Source organism: Pelecanus crispus, chromosome 1, assembly GCF_030463565.1.
Source record: "Pelecanus crispus isolate bPelCri1 chromosome 1, bPelCri1.pri, whole genome shotgun sequence".
Classification (NCBI taxonomy): domain Eukaryota; kingdom Metazoa; phylum Chordata; class Aves; order Pelecaniformes; family Pelecanidae; genus Pelecanus; species Pelecanus crispus.
This window is the reverse complement of record NC_134643.1, coordinates 139,857,045-139,880,485: the sequence shown is the minus strand read 5'-3', so window position 1 is coordinate 139,880,485 and position 23,441 is coordinate 139,857,045. Positions and strand designations below refer to the sequence as shown.

Here is a 23,441-nt window from a genome sequence, read left to right as displayed (position 1 = left end):
TAATAATATAGTAGGTTAATATTAAGTATATAATACTATATATTATGATTGCTATATGCCGCATCAATGGTATTGCAGTAAGAATTGCCCAGCCTAAGGAAAATGAACTTTGATGAAACCATGTTGGAATGAGAACTGACTTCAGCATGCAACAGTCCAACACTGCACACCACCTCTCCTGCTCTGAAAGACTGTGATGACAGATGGAACCCAAAGTCATGGGCTAAATAAACTCAATGGACATTTTAGAGGGATGGGCCATAGACGAAGGGAATGATATCTGTGTGTATATCAAGATAGGGAAAGGGGTGGTGATTAATTGGAACACATTGGAAAGGGGAGGGCCTGTGCATGACGTAGATGGTATAGAATAAGGGGTGGATACTGTCCTGGTTTCGGCTGGGATAGAGTTAATTTTCTTCCTAACAGCAGGCATAGTGCTGTGTTTTGGATTTAGTAGGAGAAGAATGTTGATAACAGGCTGATGTTTTTAGTTGTTGCTGAGTACTGCTTATGCTAGTCAAGGACTTTTTCAGCTTCCCATGCTCTGCCAGGCGCACAAGAAACTGGGAGGGGGCACAGCCAGAAGAGTTGATCCAAACTGACCAAAGGGCTATTCCATACCATATGACGTCATGCTCAGTATATAAACTGGGGGGGGGTTGGCCGGGGAGCAGCGATCGCTGCTCGGGAACTGTCTGGGTATCGGTCGGCGGGTGGTGAGCAATTGCATTGTGCATCACTTGCTTCGTGTATCATTATTATTATTATCATTATTATACTGTTACTATTAGCATTACTATTTTACTTTATTTCAATTATTAAACTGTTCTTATCTCAGCCCAGGAGTGTTTCTCACTCTTACTCCTCCAATTCTCTCCCCCATCCCATCGGGGTAGGGGGAGTGAGCGAGCGGCTGCGTGGTGCTTAGTTGCTGGCTGGGGCTAAACCACGACAGTAATTCCTCATTTTATTCTACTGTAGCTTTACTATTCTTCCTTACTGTTCACATGCACAGCTGGTTGTAATGTGCTACATTAACCTAAGTCACATTTTGTGCTTTTCAAAATACATCACACAGAAATTTTTGATAAAATGACAGGGAGTGTTTGCTCACCCGCTTCTCAACAACCTGTTTGACAAGCTGATGAGAAGGAAAGAGTTCAAGAACACCAGAAACCCACTGGGGTCTTGTGGCTTGCTATCACCTGGGCCAGGACTCTGCTTCAGGAGCAGTGCACATCACCAAGTTCCTCAAATCCAGGGCTACAGAGCTGGTTTCTCTGAATCCAGGCCTTGGGGTGAAGCCGGGTGCAGAACAGTAATTCCTTTTTGTACAGAATTTTTGAATGTAAGCAAACCACTATGACAGAAAGATTCTGAAATTTATCTCTCCTCTGTGAAATAATTATTTTCACCTACTTAGTCACAGCCCAGATATGCCACTGGCCTACAATTTAGTCCTTCATGATAAACAATCACAAACAGAATACTGGCAATGCACATCTCTGTGCATTTTGTTCAGAAAAATTTACTTGTCTGAATTAGGCACAGCAAGGTATTAATAATGTAATAAACTTTCATATATCTTGCAAAAATAAAGCAATATGGCTTTCAAAACCACACATCTATGATGCCATTAAACCTTTACTACACAGCAGAGAAGCAGCATCCATTTTTGTGAACAAGCTCATGGGGATGCATAACCAAGGCTTACTGTACTTCTGCTACAGGCAGGCCAGGGTGCTGCTTTTTAAATATTGTTAGACAGCAACATCTTTATGAGGATTTAATTGAACCTGTATTCCACTAATCATCTTTCACACCTGGTGTTAATGTAAGGAGATTAAAGTAACACAAAGTCTTTTTATCGCCAGTGATGGAATTATGAATTGATGTGCTAACTGCTATATAGAGTATTTCCTAGCCTAGAAGGAAAAAAATGTCAAGCAGCAGCTATTCAGTTTGAGACAGAGATAATTTATCTGTAGACCTGCCATTAATATGTAGCAGAAATGAACCTATTCCGTAATAGGGTACATAGGTGGATGAACACTGACCTAAGATACTGCTACAATTCTGGGGAATGGGGAAAGGGAAGAAGCAGCAACTTTAACATGTGGAATCACTTGCCTGGAAGCAAACCCGATTAGTTTGAAACTTTTCACCCACTTGGTTAAGGCATTAAGAACACACTGTATGGATAAGATTATGCAAATTCCTTGCATTAATAAAGCTGGTATTTCACTTGTACTGAGTTTACTTGACAAATGTTTAGCTACAGCTGCTAAAGAGGTGCATGAGCTCTACTTAGTATAAGAATCTAACTGTACTGTGTATATGTAATTTAACACTGCTATTGCTAAATTCCAATTTAAAGAATCGTTCAAATCATCCTGGACCCAGAGTGAGATAAATCACACACCACCAATACTCTCTTAGTAAAGGAGTTCACAAGTCTATGTTCTTGACTGCACTTAAATAGTTCCAAAAGTGATATAAACTCATTGCAGCTACTTCAGCTCTTCTGCCCTACCTCAAGTTCACAACCAAGTGAAGAAACATAAGAAACAAAACATCTTCACATACCAGTTATCATTTCGCCTCCGTGATGGCCAGATTTCAGAAATCCAAAGACTGTTTTGGATTGATAGGCACAATCCACACAAGCCTGTACAGCCTGCTGAAGCACCACATTGACAGGACCTGGTCCAAAGTGATCCGGAAGCTGCTGAACCTTCTTCTTATCCAGGTGAGGCCCAGAATTCCCATGCTTGTTGACATAAACACACACTGAAAAAGAACAAGCCATTTTTACTGCTGAAGAACTAAGACATGTTTCCAAGTTAGAACTGCAAACCGTCTTTTTAGTTTCAATCTTGAAGAAAAGAAGTGCTGGTCAACTCAAGAAGCTGAACATGCATACCTACTTTCAGAGCATGCAAAAGTGCTCTCTCTGTCTTCCCTCAAGGTTCTCTGGCCGGAATCCTAAACCCACTTCTTTCTGTTCTCCAAAGCCCTTCTCTACCCCACCAACATAACAAAGCTGTCATGATCTGTCCTTAATGTTTTATTTTGACTAACCTCTATTCATACACTAGTTCCAATAAAGTTAAGAATTACTGACAGGTACTCTACACTACCAGGACGCAATTCTAAAACGCTAGCCTTACCCAGTTACTGCCCTAATTTTTCTCCTATTTGAGAAGCTGCAACAAAGACAACCCTATGGTATATACCTACCACTGATGCTCTTTCTGAAGCACTCATATAGCATTAACATGTGCATGTATAATGATCCTGTGTGCGTGTATAATGGCTACTGAAGATCTGTACCTTCAGAACCCCCGAACCACTCATGTATGATTTCCACACTGCAATTTGGCCTTCTCTGCTAAATAAAATAAACATACTTCTCTAGAAACACTGTAAGGTGGTTTAAAGCTTAGAACAAAACAATCAAATAGGACTTTTGAAATTACTTTTTATACAGACTATGCAAAACTCTCTTTCAAAAGGAACAGCAAGGCAGAAAAACATGGGGAAGAGCTGTAACTGAAGATTTTTTTTTTTCTTTTTGGCCTTGGCCGTTACATGACCAGGAATACACCCAAGACATTATTACAGCTTAATGAAAAAACGTGCCTCTGTGGTGATTAAGCAGACAATCTAAGTATTCTGTTATACAAAGCTGCCACATTTTCTGAACTGTAGTATTGTTTGGGCTTAGTTAAAATTTTTAAAAATGAAATATTTCTATAAGTGTTTTAATGATCTCACGTCTTATATCTGCTTACTCTCTGATGCCTGCAAATTAGAGGAAACCTATTTGTACAAATACTCAAAGATACACATCAGCAAAAATAGTTTTCATGGCATCTTCTGTCTGGGCTCAACAACTGCCTCCTGAAAGGTTTATTTTCCTCAGAAACACATACATATTTTCCCCTCATTCATGACTGAAGTCGGGAGTGAGAAGAGCCTGACAACTTCTATTGTAAAAATAGTTTTTAAATGTAAAAAAGCACCCCAAACAAAATTATCATAATTTATGGAGTTTTTAGAAAGTTCTGAGATTTCAGTTGACAACATACAAATTGTTTCACTACAGGGTTACAAGTTCCTCAATGAGTTAGCTCATTAACTAGCTTACTTCTCTTTTGCCAACCCCTTTCAAGACATATTTCAAAAACAAGCAAACATAAGAGGAAGGAGGAATGTATTTCCTCTGTTTGCCTTTACTTGGTTTAAACAGTCTGAGTTGTTTAGTTTAATGTAAGGCTATACAGAGATAAAATCTCTATTTTGCTATATTACAGTACAGCCTGCATGATATCAGAATATCATATGGGTTTTTAGCTACATCTATTCCCATTTCATACATTAAGGAGTGGGACAGACATGAAAGAACTGTACAGTTTCCTTCTTCAGACAGGAACAAACTGCCGGATCTATCAAAAGCCCCTGTGCTCCAGCTCTTCTTGTTGTAACGCAGGCATGAAAATATTTTGGCACCTACAAATATCTTTAAAAAATAAGGTAGCTGGGTAATGATTTACAGTAGTAAGTTTGCAGCACATTTTGCATAAAATGACACTACTGGTTTGCTTGAAATGGAAGACATTTCACACTACAAGTGTAATTAATTTTTTTTCCTTTGTCTTTTACCTGTGGATATAACTGCTGCAGTTGCACCAGACAAACTAATTCCATCTTTAAGTGTCTGCGTAGTGACACTGTCCCCCTCAGGAGAAGAATGAGGAGAAGAAGATGCAGGAGTCACTTGTTCCGGCAAGATTTTTTTCTGTTTAGAGAAAAAAACCAAAATCAGAAAGTTTAATGTTTTTTAAGAAGTTTGCAAAACCTTTCTGCTATCAGTTACCATCTTACTGAATGTGTGTGGTTCCTTATTACAAAAGTACTACACACAGCAGAGAAAATAAAGTCCAGGAAATGAAGACCAGAAACTGTCAGTTTGCATTTACAGCTACTTAAGTAAGGCAGTGGAAGACAAATGACTTAAAAAGGAACCCACCTCTAGCTAAAAAGTGCGAAAAGAATGAGCTTTATATACTAATTCATGACCCTTCTAAATCTTGGGAAGCACAGAAGAGGTGTTTTGGATTATTTTCCCGTCCATACCCTTCCAACCATCTGGGTTTATCACAACTCAAATCAGTTAGTTGGGCTATGTATGTATTCCCATATAAAATTTAAGTCACATTTAGGTGCCAGCTTTACAGTGCATCTAGATTTTTCCCTCAGCTTGTTTCAAAGGGGCTGAAATTATGAAGCAGTCACTTTCCGAAATTGGTGCTTTACGCAACTTATCAAACAAAACAGTAGTTACAATCCAGTCAAGTGGGTTGCCAAAACCTTTTCCTTTCCCAAACCAAACTTATTTGCAGCTTATCACGTGACAGACAACCAGAGTACACAGCACAAAGATTTAGAAATTGGTCAGTGTGCATTACCTTCCATCTGAGGAAAGAAGAATTTTGTTGTAATTTGGTTCGGACTGGGGTTTCGAAAAGAGACATGCACAAGGAAGGCATTTCTAATGTGCTCTGACATGCTATGAAAATACATGGAAATAAAAGAAATAATGAATTGGAGAAAAGTTCATCACCTCTCCCTTCACCATTTATTCTTGCATGAGAACAGATTATGTTCTCATTCTCTTACCTACCAAAAACTTTAGGAATATAAGAGATTACCCAAGGTCTTGACACTGCTGAAGGCAGCAGAGACTTGGCTACTCATGTGGTAGGGCTTTACTGCTAAAACTGTGATCCACAGTGAAGTGAAAATTCAGTCAAGTTGCTAAGGGCGGCTAAGCCCTCTTCCATTTAGCAGTATTCATCTTTTACACTTTTAGAAGCAGCATATTTTCCAAATAATATATTAAAAATCATGTAGAAAGCAATCAAAATATACACCTTCCTAAGAGCAGCACTACTTAACTTCTTCACAACACCTATAAAGAATTAATTAACTTTCTTCTGAAGTCCAGGGCACTTCAAAGAAAATTTCTGTGCCCCTTACAGTTCAGAGAAGACAGGTTTAGCTGCAGAAAGTACTTGACAGTATGGCACTGGGTGGAATCGCCATGAACATAAGGAATAGACTTCCAAGGCTTGGCATTGCACTGTGAATGAGACGAGGTGGCTCAGGTCAGACACTGAACCAAGCAGTGATGTATTACTTGTCAGGAATTGCCTATGCATCTTAACATTGGCGACAGAAAGGTCTCTCTCCATCCTTAATACAGAGAACAAAAATGCACTTGGGAAGTTTGAGCTTTTGATCTGAAGTCTGCCATTCCTGAAGGCCCCTCTGGAGCAGGGACTCTTTGGGGGGACAGTTGTCTGTCACCACACTGCAAAATATGGGTGGCTGAGCTGAGGGGAAAGAGGAGGAAACAGGAGAAATGCAGGCATGAAAACAAAATACAAACACTAAACTGTAAGAGGAACTATCTGCCCTCCACACTAACATAAGCATGGTGAGGCTAGCCAGCCATTTCCTACCTTCTCCTTCAGGAGGAGGAAAGAGCGTGCGTTTTAGAAATAGAGCGCGTTATGCTTGCTCAGCTGAGCAGCAAACTGCTATCCCAAAGCCATGTTGTTTCACGAGGCAGGCCACATTCCCAGCAGGGCTCAGCATGTTTGCTCGGTCAGGGTGTCACCGGCTGGCCCTTGCCAGCTGGGTGGGCATGCCAGCTCCATTTGCCTGCAGAGAGCACTTCTCACATTCTGGCACCACATGGCCGACTTCACAGGCTTTACCCTGATGCTTAAAAACTCTCTTCTTGTGCGGTCAAACTTAGGGCTGTGATCCACACTCAGACCAAGGCACTTCCTCAAGAAATTCTGGAAAGAATTCTTTGCATTGTTATGCAAAGTATACTTTTAAAAATAATGAAAGAGATGTAAGGAGATTTCTTCTTCATTGTGACAGAGTAAAAACATACAGTGCAAGCGGGGGGGAGACAAATGGAAAACAAAACCCGACATGCATCTCATACTTAGAGAGAAGCTTAGAAAACTTAAATAAAGGAGAAAAATGACCCAACAACTCAACATTCCTAGGTGTATAATAGAAGTTAATACCTGCACAATGATAAACATTGCAGCATAACAGCTGTAAAAGGGCAAAGAAAGTCAAACAACTCTACAGAGCATCAGGCATAGACCAATCTCCCTAAACACACAGGTTCTGAACTACCACATAGCCAGCTCACGCTTGAAGCACAATTACTCAGCCTGAAATCTCAAGGGGTTTTTTGGATTAGTCTTGAGGGGGGAAGGCACTTTCAAATCTCTAGGCACGTGCCACTTGCATTATATTTGCATATGTATTGTGAGGTATACAAGCCGTATGGCACTCCATGTCAGATACACCCTGTCTATGCAGAACTCCCACAAGGCCATTTTCTCTCTTCACCCTTATGCTAACAGGTGTAACAGGCCAAAGAAGAGCTTGCACATACATATAACATCTTGACAATTTAACCACGTATCAAAGCAATAACAACCTTTTGTGGATTCTCAAAAGGAGTTAATTTTTAAAGTTTTTAATGCAAAAGTTAATGTAGTAAAACTCCCAGGTTAGATACATCAAACTTAGATTCTACAAAACCTAAGTCTTAGTTGCCTGGTCCCACAGAGGAAACCAGGAGTGTGTAGAGGTACCTCAGACTCACTGCCTCAAGACAGGGAGTGTCAGCAGTAACCCCCATTCCCCAAGCAAGTCCCCCCAGGTACCTCACATAGACCAGGTGCCAAATGCAGTGCTCCAAGCAGACACTTTCAGACACCCAGCATTTAGAGCCCAGAAGCCTCCTCTAAGGGTGAGATGCCTCCAACTATTCTTTCAAAGAATACACAAAGCCTCTCAATTTCTTTTTCATGAGACACACAGGACAAAACTCTTACATAAAAGTGTGCATCTTGCCATACCTGAGTACGTCCTTGAGATATGAAAGTCCTGTGTTGAATGGTCTCCTTTAAAGCCCCCCCAGACTTATGGAGAACACCCCATCCACCAGCTGAGTCTGGATGGAAGCACCTTTCTCCTCTATAATCTGTGTCTCTGTGCACTTCTATACACCAAGCAAGAGATAAAGCTGGAGACCACTTGCATCAGTAGCCTGCCAGTTCGGATGCCTTGACCGGAAGGGGCAGGCACCAGAGGAGACAGTGCTCAGCTTTCAATTTCTGGGCCCCAGAATCATTTCTTACCTTGTGGTCATCATTTCAATAATGATGCTGTTGCGCCTGCTTCCAGTTTTGTGCTAGCGCCTTCCGGGTATACTCTAATAATGTTATTCACTAGCACTATCACTGAAGAGTCCCGCCTGTGCCATTACTCCACCCTTTCCCACACATCACTAGCAATAGATCCCATAGCCTACAGTGATCCAGACTGGAGGAGAAAAACCCCAAAACTTCGAGTTTTTGAAACTTGGGGGTAAGGGGCAGCGGGGGACGACCAAAACCCAAACAGAAGAAACAATGCCCCCCACTGGTGGCACCCATTGGTGCTAATGCAAAGGAGGGAGGAGCACAGGGACAGACACGAATTGGGGAAAGACTGCAGGACTGCTAGTCCTCTTTGACAGCCTGCAGTGGGTGAACAAGCCTCAGAAAATAGATTGTACTTCCACAGCAATTCTAATGGTCCGAAATCTGCCCTGCTGTGATCCTGTTGTTCCTTGCAGCAGCCGTAGCATTTGTGCTTTTTTGGGGTGGAGCAGACAAAGAAGCAAGTAAGATGGATGGATGCTGGATTAGTTGTCTGCTAGTTTAGCTCCCTGAACTAGCTCACTCTGGGATTGTTTACCCACCAGTGTTGGTGTCATGTGGGAACGGGAAGTGGGGGTTACAGCAGTGCTGATTTGTACCTGATCAAACAGCTCCAGAGGAGCTGAAGTTGGAGGCAGCTGCCAACACTCCAAGTCTGACTCAGCTTGGCAGGGAAAAAGGCAGAAAGGCATCACATCTTTCAGACCAGGGCAGAAGTAGGCCCACACCTGGAGAAGTGTGTTGCCTGGAAAGCAGCTTCCTGCTTCATGCTAGTATCTCCAGGATTAGGGGGTGTCTATGAGATCCATTTGGCAAATCTAGCTGCATGCTTAACATGCCTAAACACTGCAACAAAGCCCTCACTGTTCCTAATCTTTTGTTTCTAAACACAAAACAAAGCAAAATAATAAAAAATTATGCAAACTATATATATATGGTTCAGTAACAGAATAACCCAGACTAAAAAGCCTAAAGGCTTCCCTGGCTCTTGTAATTTTACTGGAAATGGCTATTCCAGAATAGTATTTTTCAACACCAACAACTCACCCATAAATAAATCAGTAATCTTGTTCTGGAATAAAATAATCCAGAGAAGCTTATACCGAAATGTTCCAGAACAGACATTCTAGACTTTTTCTTGTGATCAGTTGCTGAAAACAGTAAAGCCCTGAAGGCTGAACAGAAGACAGAAAACTAAATAATAATAATAATAAAAAAAATCTCACTACAAAATTTTGCAATATAAAGTAAAGTAGTAGATAAGGACTAACCTTTTTTCCAGGTTTTAAACTTTTTTTCCTTGTTTTAAGATTTTCAGTATGAGAGGTGCTTTTTGTCAGGGGAATATTTTTAGGAGACCTGCCCTTCTTGGGAACTGCAGACTGTCCAGGGGGTTTGCCCCGACCTGGTTTCCTGCCCCGTTGCGCTGGTACTGGAGCAGATTTCTGTGGAGACTGCATTGAACGCCGGGTCACTTTGGAAGGGGAAGATTGGATTTTTGCACTGCTCTTTGTAATGGAAACTGAGGAAAAACAAAAACAAAAGGGAAGGGGGGGAAAACCTCAAAATGAACGATGGAAAGCAACTTTTCTAACAAAGGCTTACAAAAAATAAAAATGTAGTGCACAATTTACATTGTAAAATAAATATACTTGGATATTTTGAACTCAACTGGTTGCCATGAAACTATATAACTTGATTAAAGGCAAAGAGAGAACTCTTTATCCCCATTCTTTTAGAGGGACTTTCCTAAGAGAAAAACATTCAAATAAAAATAAAGACTTAATCCACTCACCTTATAAACTCTTCCCATAATTGAATTATGATAAGGTATTTATAAAGTGCCATTCATCAAGAAGGCCTTCAAAATACTTTACAAACTATACAACCTATAATACATCCATTCTCCTCTGAGAGCAGTTTCCACAATTATAAGACATGCCAACCAGTTCTAAGGAGCAACAAACCAATTTTGAGCAGCAAAGAAAATCATCCTACTGAAGAGGAGAAACTGATGATAGGTGAAGTATCATTAATGAGCATCTGTGTGAGATGCCAGTTTAGAAAGTTAAGTTTACATAACTATACCCACATTTTTCTACCTGAAGCCAACCAGACTTAAAATTTTATTTTGAAGAAGGACTTCCAAAAATCAAACACAAAGTATCATTTTTATTCATTCTTAACACTGAAGTGGTTCTCTGTTGAATCTCCCATCCCAATACAAAATTGATCTAATATGTATATGATGTGACTGTATTACAATGTGGTGTGAAGAAGCTGCAAAATGTAATTAGATTGCATTGAACAGAACTTCCTAGTTAGCAATCTTTTCCACCCAACTCACTCTTCTCTGAAGTAATAATGATGATTTTATTTTAACAATTCCCTTCAAAATGGACAGATTAAAACACCAGAACGATGACAGACAGAACCTACAGATAAGGACATATGCCCAATGAAAAGATGTACCGCACCATGCTACAGCAGCACCTGCGGCCAACAAAAAGCAAATACTAAGTCCAAAAGTCCAACAAATATTCTATTTTGTTGGCCTGATTGCTGGCAGGCAGACAGATGCATAAGTTGTGGAAGAGGTAAGCAGAGGATGAAAACGGGAGATTTTGTGACATCAAACCACCCTTGTTGCGAGAGGTGTGGCAAAGGTACGCACAACATACCTGAAATCATTTGAAGCCTTTACACTAAAATTGGATGGCTTTCTAGTATCATACTGCCTCTACCACAGCCTTTGCGTCTTGCTGCTGCTGAAACCCGTGATTCACCCTAACCTTAAACACTATGAACATAATGTGACACAACTGAGAAGTATTGCAAATTAGGGTTCAAGCGGGCTTTGACTGTGTCAGTCACTAGTGCCTGAGCCAAAGCGCTACTGCAGACTGAAAGTGGAGCATAGCGGGCTGCTAATACTTAACTTCCTGGATTTTTGTGAATTTGGAATATTTCTTTTCCTGAAAATATTACTATGTTGAGGCTTTCTGGTATGCAAATAAAACAAAATAAAACTCAAAGATACATTTTTAAATGAGATCTTGAGAAAAGAACATACTTAAAGATTGAGTAACAGTTTTAATGTCTAGCTCTGTGAGTGATATTCACCTCAACAGTCCAGCACCTACCTTCACAACTGTTACTTTAACTCTGAATTTTTATTCAGGAGTTAACTGTTATTAAGTATTTGCAGTAGAAAATGTCACAGTAAGATGAAATACACACTGCAAACAGACTTATAAAATACAAGTACTACTGACACACAGTTTTAAAGCTATGGGAGCATTTACATACATTGCTATTTGTCTGATTCGGTTACTAATCTAATATTCCTAAATGGCAGTTCAGAAGAAATCTCTTCATTATGGCTGGTTGCAGTCCTAATACATCAAATACAGACATGATATCCCTAGGTATCTGAGAAGGACCACCTTCTGGATGGCAAAGTAATCACTTTCCTTTTATTTATGTATACCAAAACTTATTTTCATACGCAATGACAGCTTAAAATAAGATGAACAGAATTTTAACCAAATGCTGGCATAGCATTACTCTTATGTCTCCAAAGTGCTGAATGACAACTCGTGTTAAGCTGTATGTCTGGAAAGCAAAACAATATCAACTGTATGCTGCACAATACAGTACTACGTATTGCATCCTGTATTCTGCTTACCCCAGCGTAAAATGCAGCTATTTGTATTTATTTGTGCCACACAACTACGCATTTAACAAAACAGTCATGACCTTGTAAAGAAATGTTGTTTCACAAATTCTTTGTGCCCGTGCCTGTGCTGAAATGTAGCAAATGCATTTCTATTCTCGCACAGTAAAGACACAGCTAAGGTTAAATACACAGCTAATTGCAATGTCAACAGGTTCTAGAAGCACAGGTATGAGTTTCGGGACACTGGGCAATCCCTACTCCCTTCCAGTAGGACATTTACCTGACAAGGAGTAACAATGCAAACAGCTCCAACCACTTCAGGCTGCCCTCTTGAACCACACGCATCAAGTACCCTTATCTCAGCATCTTCCTACCTGTACACGCCAGAGAACCAAATATTAGCAGCATTAACCATTAAGGGGGGGGGTCAGGTCCCATTTGGTATTTTACCTTCCGCCTAGGGCTGAAGCCGCTTTTTTCAATAGGCAGGACTGCAACAAAGCCCATGCTGCCTGGGCAGCCTCCCGGAGATAGCAGCAAATGAGGTGGCTGCTATTTGCATTTGTTGATTTAAGAGAGGATGGGGGAGTGCAAGGGAGTGGGAGACTGCTAAAGTAATTCCCATATTGTCTGCAGGCTGCATTGACAGTGATCATCAGTCACCTGCTCATACTTCCTTCACCCCAGCCTTCAGAGGGAGACCAAAGGTTACGCTGGGTCACAGGATCTGGAGGGAAATGAAAAGACATGCAAAATCGAGCTGCCAACCCACTGCATCTGTAGACAGAGTTATCCCCACTAGGCCACATGTTCCAAAAACTAAGACGTTTTAATAGTCTCATGAGAACTTGTTAAAATATAACGATGAAGAGAATAGAAAGGAAAAATGCCAAGCTCTGCTTGCAATTACTACAGTATTTAGCTGGGATATTTACAACCAAAAAAGCACATTTGCCTTTTCAGGATGCTGCTTTGCATCACAAAGGCCTTCTCATTTGCACAAACAAAATCAAGCATTTGTGTCGTGTTGCTCTTCTATACCAATTCCCACTGCTCCAGTTTCAGGAGTGGGATGCATTGCATGGCATTCTTTCCCAGGTCTCTTATTTACACCCAAAAACTGTACCGGCATCCTCAATAACTGAAGAGCAGAGATCACACTACACAGACATACTTTACCATAGTAATGTTAGCAACTAAACAGCTTTTTCAAAGTCCACACAGCTCTAGTTATACTGTCACGATAGCGAGGGCTATAGGTGACTACCCTCATGCAACAGACAAACAGCTTTCGTACTTTCAATTACTGCTCATTCAAAACATTCTCATTTTTTTCCCCTCAAACCGTTCTGTGAGAATTCCAACACCTATAAACTTTGTATCCAACGTATGTAAGAGAAACCCCAAATCCAGTATCTCGGAACTCACAGCCTAAAGATGCATTGCCATAACTCAGTCCTCATCCGCACAAGCAGATCCACTGGAGTCAACCGAGCTCATTTGCATGAGAAGGACATGAAAGATTATTCTTTAGATGAGAGACAGATTCTGCTTGTGGAAGCAGAAAAACTGCCCAGACACATGCAGGACCGAAAAATTTGACCCCAGATTGTTATCCCCAAGATCTCTTGCCAGAATAAGTCAGATATTTAAGACAAGTGTGAAACCTGAATCTACTGAAGCCTCCAGCGCTTGGGAAGGGGATGGGACAGATGACAGCTCAGAAGCCTGAATTCTCATGCAATTCTAATTAGTAAAATTCCCTCAAATAATCCACAGTGACGGTTTCATTCCATGTTTTTATGGAAAGCGAGGGAAAAAACGTTCAGATTTGTAATATTTAAACATTAGAAATCTACCATTCAGTTAGTGTCGCAGAGCAGCAATTACAAGACAAGACTTTAAAAAGCTGAGGTGAAATTACGCGAAGCAAGGTAGGGGCTCATTTTGCCATACATTCTGTGAACATAGCATTGCTACCTTAGGTGAAGGTGCCAATTAGGACAGTAAAAACAGTAATTCAGTGTTTAAACCAGCATTTCTTTCAAGACAGAAATGATTCTATTTGTACTGCAGTATTGTTCCTATGCCCCCCACTGAGACTGAGAATATTCTTCTGAGAGTATAAAAACCTGGCCCTTCTCTCATCTACAGATAAAAAAAATGAGGCGAAGAGATTTAGCAACTTACCCTAAATTCACGTGAGCATTCCACAGCAGAAATAATGGAAACATACCTCCCGAGTTCTAGCTCAGGATTTTAACTATAAAATTAACCTTCTTTAATATGGTAAATTATCATCATGACAGTTTTGACAACTGGCAAAGGAGGTGGAAAAGATTACCAATTTTTCAAAACAGCTTACTGCCAAGGATTATAAAAATTTATGTCCTTATGTCTCAACTGAACAAGAGATCCATACAAAAGCGTAAGTATCTGTAATACATGCCACCTCTTTCTATCTGTGTTTGGATTACTTCTGGTTAAGAGGTAGCTGCAAGATACTAACCGATATGTTGCTATGATACAAAATTAGATATAAGTCATAATTTTGCTATCTAAAAAGCAACATTGCACTTGGAAACTTCAACATCCACCTTGGCAGGACATGGACGTTACGGCTTGCAATTTTCTTCTTTCTAGATTTTAGTTTCTGCTACCAGTATAACAAAGAAAAGGGGGGGCGGGGGGGAGAAGGCTCTTGCTATCTTCTGTGAAAAATCCTAGCCTTCCTTTCACAGCCCTGAAAGGTGAAACGGAGGGCTCCAAGCAACATAAGACAAAATGGGAGGAAAGGAAACCATCTCTTTCCTAGTCACTTCCCCAGGCAGCACTGTAGCACCTTCGGTCCCTCACCCCCACCCCCAGTCTCCCACATTTTCAAGAGCTAGGCAAGACAGCACCTATGGAACTGACGTGTGAAAATACTAATTAAGCTCCACCAAAACCCACTGCTAACCAAACTAACACACATCACTTCCAGAAAAACAACTTTTAATACCCCAGCTGGGGCAGAGGGTGTGCGGGAGTGGGGGTACAAGCAAAACGAAAGACTCCTGGAAAGATCTCTCCAGTTAATCTCCAGAAACCAAGAACTGTGAAAAGCCAGCTTCTAGTCTCACCCTTCAACAAAGCATCACCATTGCAACCACACTAGCAAAAAAAAAAAAAAAAAAAAACCCAACCGAAAAAAAAACCCCCAAAACCCCCACAACAAAACCACAGACTGTATTTTGTTGATAAGCTGCGAATGAAGAGAGCAAGTAAATACCTGATAAACTATCAAAGCAGCACAAACTTGAGTTAACTGAAGACAGTTTAGGTGTGCCGGTGATGAATTTGTCAATAAGCCTGGCAAAGCCTAGCTCTACAGACTGGGTAAGAGTTTTAACATCCTGATTCTTCAACCCATCATTACTGATTCTGCCCCGGTTTTGCCATTGTTTTTCCCCAAACAGCATCAGCAGGATGAAAGGTGGGCCCATGAAACAATAAAATGCAACAAGCTTCAAGGGAAGAAAAAAGAAACACAGAGCTTGGTTAGTGCAATGCTACAATTTGTTTTGTCTCAATATCCAAATGACAGCACTGATATTCTTGACATAGCTTATATGTACTAACAAAGATTTGGAAAAAATCCACTCAATCCCATCCACTAGTTGGGCAACACAACCACTGTTGACATTAGTATCCACAAGACCTGAACAAGAGCAAATTAAAAAAAAAAAAATTCCATGCAACCTTCAAAAATACATGTGTTGGAGCACTTCCAATTTAAAAGAAAATTACAACTACCTTATAAATAAAGACAGTAAGATGGTGAGGAAACCAGACTTACAGTAAGGTCACAGCTTTGGGAAAGGCAAAACCTTTATTTTTTCTTAAGTGATTACTGCCCTTGTAGCAGCACCATCCAGGCCTTGCTGCAAGATGCCAAGAAACATTAATACCAAATAAAAAAGGCTTAACATATGAAAGAATGTAGCAAATCAGATTTTAGCCTGAAGCACTGAGGAGTTTTTCATGTACAATTCTGAAGACAGCATAAATCTGCTTACTGTATGTGCCTGATTTAACTACTGTGACCTGCTCTTGAAAAGAAGCTGGCTGCACTGAGAGAAAAATGAAACCTCCAGCAGTATGAAATTGTACCATTTCAGCATTTGTTTTTTTCTTTAATGAAACTTAAGGATTACCATGCTTATCTGATTTTTTTTTTGCTACTTTGAACAATGCAGAGTCTTTTCACAGATTTAACTGTAGCTGTCTAAAGTTTCAACACTTCTTTTGTTTCATCTGCAAACATAAAGAATAGGACTTAAGTTTATATTGATGTTGCACATTTGTGTACAACTCAGCTGAAAATACAGCACTATAGCACAGCTATTTTGACATAATTTCATTATCAATAACAGAGAAGTGCATCCCCAGTAGCTAGCTTGGAAAAATCTGCACAAAGTAAGCATTGACAACACATCTCAAAATTAAATAAAACTAAACTAAGAAATCATAAAACAGACCAATAAGATACTTTTTAATTTCTGCTTGAGCCTGCACTACTCTTATTGCTGCAGGCAGCTTTTGAAGGAGACCTTTAACATCACAGGCTGATTAGTGTAATGAAAGAAGATGGCTCTCATTGACAATAAATGCACTGCATTGGGAGAAAAGCAATGAGGGGACACACGATGTGGAAGGGGGGGAGACAGAGGAGAAGGAAGGAAGGAAGGAAGGAAGAAGAGGACTAAGGATAAAAGCTACAGTGTGTCACTGGTTTTATTTAGATTAGTACATCAACTTCCTTTGGTCACCCAAATTCTCTCCTGCACACTGCAGAGAGCAGTTCCTCCTTCATGAGTTCTTGCATCACCTTTATCCACCAAAGATCCAGCTTCATAAGACTGTGGGGATCAGGGATATACAGAAACTGATCCCTCTCCAGATGCTGGTCACATCTAAATGACAGATACTACTTTATACTGAAATCAATCTTTGCAGGTGAAACTACTTCACCATTTCCCACATGGCTTGTCCCCAGTTGTTCTTTTGTTTTCTCTCTTTTATGGAAAAGGTTTTACTTCTATTATAAATAAAAAGGTGGGTTGCCTAAGTAACTGCCATTTACATGTAATGACTAAACAGTAAAATGAATATATATAGAAACAGCAAATGGAAACTGCTCTAACAATCTCCAGTCATCTGCCGTCTACTTCAATCATAAGCCTCAGATACAACTAGCTACAGTGCAATACAAGAATATTCTTACACATAGTAACAGCTTTCTATTACCCAATTGAGTAAAATAAAAATTACAATCTAGGGTGGTTAAATAGAAAAGCATAATATGTTTGGCCTAGAAAAAGAGTTAATAGAAAAACATCCATAAGATATCAAACTTAAAAAGCCTTTTTAAAGCATATCAAAAGCAGAAGTTATATGGACCCAACATATGATCAAATTTCAGAATGAGCAAACCCAGAAGATAATACTAAAGCAACAAGATTGAATGTTTTTTTGCATTCACATTCACTCCAAGGAAGCTCATCACATCAGTGCCTGTATCAGAACCCCTCTTCACAGGGTTTTGGAACAAGTTCCCCGACATGAAGGGAGTAGAGGTAGTCGAGGTCAGGAAACGGAGACAAAACAAGCAGTAGAGAGCTGGCAGGACACAGAACACTTAGAGTTTTAAGGAAACAAAAAGATGAAATGTCCAACCTATTGATGGTGCTGTGCAAGTTTGTTCTTAAAACTGCCTCAAGTTCAGAGACTTAAAAAGGTGGTTAATGCAATGCCAACAATACTCTAGCCAACAAGGCCTGGACAGGACACCTGATGTTTGTACTGGCCAAGTTGCTAAAAACTCCTGTAGAGAACAGAGGTAGTAAACCCAAAGATAAATATGATGTGTTGGGGGAGAACCAATCATAGCTTTTGTAGAGAAAAATCACATCTCACAAATCTATTACTAATTTGTTTTAAGGAGTCAATAAGCAAGCAGACAATGGAAAGTCCATTGATGTAGTCTGTGGATTTGCACTTGACAAGATCTCACACCACAGTCTCTTAAAAAAACCCCTTAGCTGGCAACGGATACAAGGGAAGATCCTCATGATCCTTCTAAAGACTTGCTTAGAAAATACCAAACAGTGGCCAGGAATAAACAGACATGTTTCCACAAGCAAGAGAGGACTCTAGAGAAATCCTGATGAGATCTGTGCTTGGGCTTGTGCCACTTGATTCACATATGATCTAGGACAAGAGTAAAGCACGAGATGGCAACAACTGCTGAACAATTATTTGAGTAAAGATGTATAAAAAGATCTGTAAAACTGAGCAGTTGCTCAGCAGAGGAAGTAACAGACAAAATTAAAATGTCAAGCAATTCAAAATAGTCCATCTTCTGTGATTAATGATGGGCTATTAGCTGATGTATACAAAAATGACATCTTGGAATTAAAATAAATATTTCTATGACAGCATTAGTTCATTGCTCAGTAGTAGTCCGAAAATCCCAAATCCCAATTCATGACTAATTATAGAAGGAACAGAAAACAAAACAGAAACCACCACTATGCCACTAAGTCTTAAATACCTTGTACACTTCTGGTTCCAGTGGCTCAGAAATACCATAGCTGAAATGGAAACAGCATGGAAGAATAAGTGTAATCAGAGGAATTAAACTCATCCCATAATGATGAAAAACAAAACAGAACAGGATTTTAAAAGTTTGGAATATAGATAGCTGAGGGAAGCTAGAATATAGGTCTACAAAACCGTGATGGATATGAAGGCAGCAACTAGGGAATGACTATTTATTGCCTCTTCCTGTACAAGTACTGGAAGTACAAGAAACTATTTCAGTACAAGAACATGAGGACCACAAATGAAACTACCAACAAGAAGGGTACCTTCTTTTCCACAGAACACATACTCAAGTACAGAACTCCTTATTACAGGTTGTTGTAGGTGCTAAAAGTTCAAATGGCTCAAAAATATAACTGAACAAAATAGATTAAGCTCCTCCAGGAAGTACTCGGCATAAAAGCATTATTCTGGGCTTGGAAGGTGCTCAGTTGTAGACGGCCAGATATTAGGAATACTTCTGCAAACCTCTCTCCTATGTGCTTATGCTTTTCTTCAGACATCTGCTTTCAGCCACTGCTGGAGAAAGCCAGCTAGAGCAGATGGTCCTTCAGATTGATCCAGCATAGACATTATCATGCCAACTTCTTTCACCAGCTACAGTTCACAACGATGTTCCTGAGTGATAAGTCATCTCTAAAAGCACTTAAGTGACCAACAGACACACAGGGAAAAAAAAAAAACAAACCAATCTACTGCATCCTCAGAACATGAACCTTGGGCCAGCAGGCCAAGACAACATCAAGCACTGTTGTCAAACCACACATAACATAAATTACTACTATCAGAGATATTTCTAAGGAAACAAACTACAATATTAGCCAAGCACAGCTTCTGCTAGTATAAATATTGAGTGCTACATTTCATACCACTGTACGCACACCCTGACACCCAGCCAGGTCTGCCTAAGTCACATTTTCTGATAAGGACTAAAGACAAAACATCAACACAAAGATTAAGGCCTGAATGCTAAAAACAGTTGGTCCAAAACAACTTTTCACCTGCCTTCTCCATTTTATCTTCTATTAATTGCATCTTAGTTCTTGAACTTATCTGTCTAAAACCAATGCGAGTTACAGAAGATACAGCTATAAAGACTAAATACACCACATAATCTGGTCTGAATAAATTCACCCATATCTAAGAAGCCTGTGTTTAAATTGTTCTTAAAAACCTCCCATGACAGAGGTCATACATTCTCTCTGGGCATCCTAAATTACTAAGACAGTAAACATCTGAAATAAAATCTTCCCTAATTTTCATATTGTCTCCCTTACTGCATTTCATATCTCTTTCAAAAGAGACGTTAAAATATAAGTCTCATGGCAGGAAATTGTTGTCTAGGTATGGATGAAATTTAAAGTGTCCTTTATCACCTTCATACTTAGATTGCAGGATATTGGTTTTGCTTGTTCACTAAAATCTGAGGGGTTTTTTCAGTCCTTTAACTACGGATTTAACACATTTAAATGCATTCAGGAAAGGTAATTACAAATATCAAGAATAATTCTCATTATATTCACTCTGAAATCTAAGCCACACTCAGTCAATTATTTTCACTTTCTATTGCGGTAATTCAAGGCAGAATTACTAAACTAACCTGCAGGAAAAAAGTCCAGGCCAGAATAATATTATAACATTTCAAGGAATCCCTACAATATAGTATCCGTCATACTTTCTTCCTTAACAGGAGTAGTCAATGTTAATGTGACTTAATGAAGAATCCTGACAACATTATCATATTTCTGAATTGAAATGACTTGATTACACTCTCCTTGAAGCTATTATTTACATCTTAATAAAGGACTATCATTACAGTTCTTTAATGGCTGAAAAGTGATCAAATAACAGTGAAAAACATAACCTGAGAGCAAAAAATATGTCATCTAGCTATGCAAATTTGACAAGTGCATATAACATGCACAAACAGCACGTAAGAAATAAGCACATGAAGCAAAATTGAAAGAACAAATTCTTTATGCTCAGAACAGGGGAAAAAGGAGCACACACAATTTTAATAAAAACTGCAGTTAACTTTGTGCTCACTTTTAGAATTAAAAATAACGAAAACCCCAGCCCGTACCTCTCCGCCCTCAGTTTCCATCACATATCCAAAATTCTCAGTTTTGACTACAAGTCTGTAAGAGCCTTGCTTCAGGTCTTACTAATGCCTAAAGTGTTATTGTTTTTCATAGCAAAGCACTAGAATCCATAAAAATACCTGGGTAGGTATTTCAAACCTTCAGCAAATTTGAACATACTCAAGAATTTTGTTTGGTTTATTACCTGAACAACTGGATTACATAATCAACTTTAATTGTTAAACAACTCTTTGATCTCTATCAAGCACTAACCAGGCAAGAAAAATTCTGGGTGTATATCTCAAAATATTGCTGGTTTTCCAGCAGTGAAACTGAAGTAGACTAAACAATTTAATAATACTTCTTTCCAGAACATGTCATTGGACTCAGCAATCTAAACTGTCACAAAAATATCTTCTAAAAGTTTTACACCACTTATTTACACATCCCCTTTTGTATAAAGCCATTTTATTTCACCACAATTAATGTAATTAACTTACCATAATAACACATCTCATTCATGATTTCTCAAGACAAGGTCAACCTTCTGAAGAAGCTGAGAAAGACACTTTACAGATTGGGAGCACAGAAACATTAAGACTGAGGTCAGCTTGGTACCTATTAGATGACTTCTGATTGAACGTAGATTGTCCTCACCTGACTTCCCCCTGCCTTCCCAATGCAGGTTTGTACTGGCAGATCATCCTGGATCTGCCAGTACAGCTACACACATAGCTGCTCCCTTGCTGAAATCCACCAAAATGGACTAAATTAGATTACAGGTACCATGACCATTGGCAGTAACTGCAGATAGTAACTACAGACAGGCAGGTGAGGGCAAGGATGCAGAGGTACCCTCAGCTAACTTCAGTTAGATTTTCCATATGGTTCTTGACCTGCTGGCAAAAGATTGAGAAAAACAATGGGGATGGAGAGAGCGGGAAACATGACTGATTTCTTGTCTTCTTGCTTCTGTTCCTTTGGTACTTCCAGTGACAGCTCTGTGATACTGGTCTACTTGTTCCTTACTCACCTAACGCCAGCTGTGAAAATGCTCACCATGAAAACAAATTATTCTGGTCAACAATATTAAAGTAATTCATTAAAATATGGTTCCCCTCTTTAAAAACCTCTGTTCCTGTCAAATTTGAAGGCAGTGAGGATAGAAGAGCCCCAACAGTCTGACAGAACAGCCTTACACTACAGAAACATGACAAGAGGTCCCCAGAGTAGCAGCGGGATTACATTCAGGGATACCCCTCTTTATTCCATTTTCCTTCTTTCTAAGGTAGATAACTGTACATTATAAAGCACAGTGACCATTAGTTAAAAGGACTCTATAACCCTAAGTACAAACATCCTTAAAGGCATGAGGATGATAAAGCATTCAGAATAGGCAGCTTCAAGACAGAATTTTGTGAGTATGAAGGAAGAAACACTAAAGATATAGTTTAAACCTTCAATCATCACAGAAGCAAAGACTACTTTCTTAGCAGTTAGCTTAATATAAAGTGCTGCTGCAGCCAATATATTACTATCATTAAACAGGAACATTTAACTATCTATAATACAAACAGCAAATCTAGTTTAAGTCCAAGATTCTTCACAAGCACACAAAAATTAAAGATTATCAAAAGCCCTCCTAACAGTATTAAATAAAACGTTCCCAGAGTTACTATGAGCAGACAAAAATTGTTTCCCAGAAACTATGCTATTAGCTTTAAACTACATAAAGAAAATTTAACAACATTTCATCCTCATCAGCTACTCACAAATCACATCTTCAGTCTTATCTGCATACAGCCAGCTGGTTTTTCAAATTCTGCAGTAATTGAGGGGAAAAATAATTAAGCAATATTATTAGTCATCTTACCATTGTTCCCTGGTGGTTGTAATGCATCTCCTGTCAAGCTACACCATCCGACTGGGAAAATATCTCGAGAATCACATCTGCACCAATAGTCAAATGCTCCTCTCCAGCCATCAAATGTAACAAAAACTTCATCTCCTTTAACATCTCCAATGGTCGCTGGGCAAATCAAGTATGGGTTCTTTCTATCTATAGCTTCAAGTTTCATCCCAACTTTAAAGCAGTTTGGCACAGGTTTTGGTGGTTCCTACAAAAGTAAGAGTCGTAGAATATTTGTATTTCTATGGCCTTTTGAAAAATAAAAAAAAGAAAAAAAAAAAAGAAAAACTTCTATTTTTCCTCAACATCCTTACTTCTTATACTCACTACTCTCAAAAAGTTATAGTAGACATTCAAGGAAACTTATATTTCAAATTTGCTTTTTCTCTTCTGTATTATAAAAATCTAGATTCTGTTCTCACAAACACAGCTGGGATAATTAGCAAAATTCTCCATGACAGAAAGACCCTGCTAAAAGTATTTACATAAGCAATAGGTTGCACCCAATACATTATGTCTGGGCAGCAAGACAGCGAAGACACTAAAATGAAATTATTACATGCTAATAAAGAAGGGGAGGTTTGCAGGGAATGGATATTTCTGGGGACTGATAACTGTCTGGTAAAAGCTTCACCTCCCAATTAATCCATGAAAAATTCATTAGCATTGGACATTATTTATAGTCTTCTGTTAACTGAGTTGGCCTTAGACCAATTCCAAGTGGACAAAAGAAAAACAAAAATCAAGTCAATGTGACCAGCATAAGTGTACCCCACAGCAGGAGTTGTGACCCAGTGGAAACTGAATTACCACCTCAGCCT

At 39.4% G+C, this 23,441-nt stretch overlaps 1 protein-coding gene across 1 annotated transcript in view; it reads right to left on the bottom strand.

Moving 5' to 3' along the window:
* SCML2 (Scm polycomb group protein like 2) overlaps positions 1-23,441 on the bottom strand; it is a 66,644-nt gene that overhangs the window by 18,176 nt on the left and 25,027 nt on the right. Inside the window, exons 6-9 of the mRNA XM_075714649.1 lie at positions 22,585-22,828; positions 9,578-9,828; positions 4,669-4,804; positions 2,590-2,793 (exon numbers count right to left, since the gene is read on the bottom strand). Coding sequence (XP_075570764.1) covers positions 2,590-2,793; positions 4,669-4,804; positions 9,578-9,828; positions 22,585-22,828 — 835 coding nt within the window. The remainder of the gene's footprint in view (positions 1-2,589; positions 2,794-4,668; positions 4,805-9,577; positions 9,829-22,584; positions 22,829-23,441) is intronic.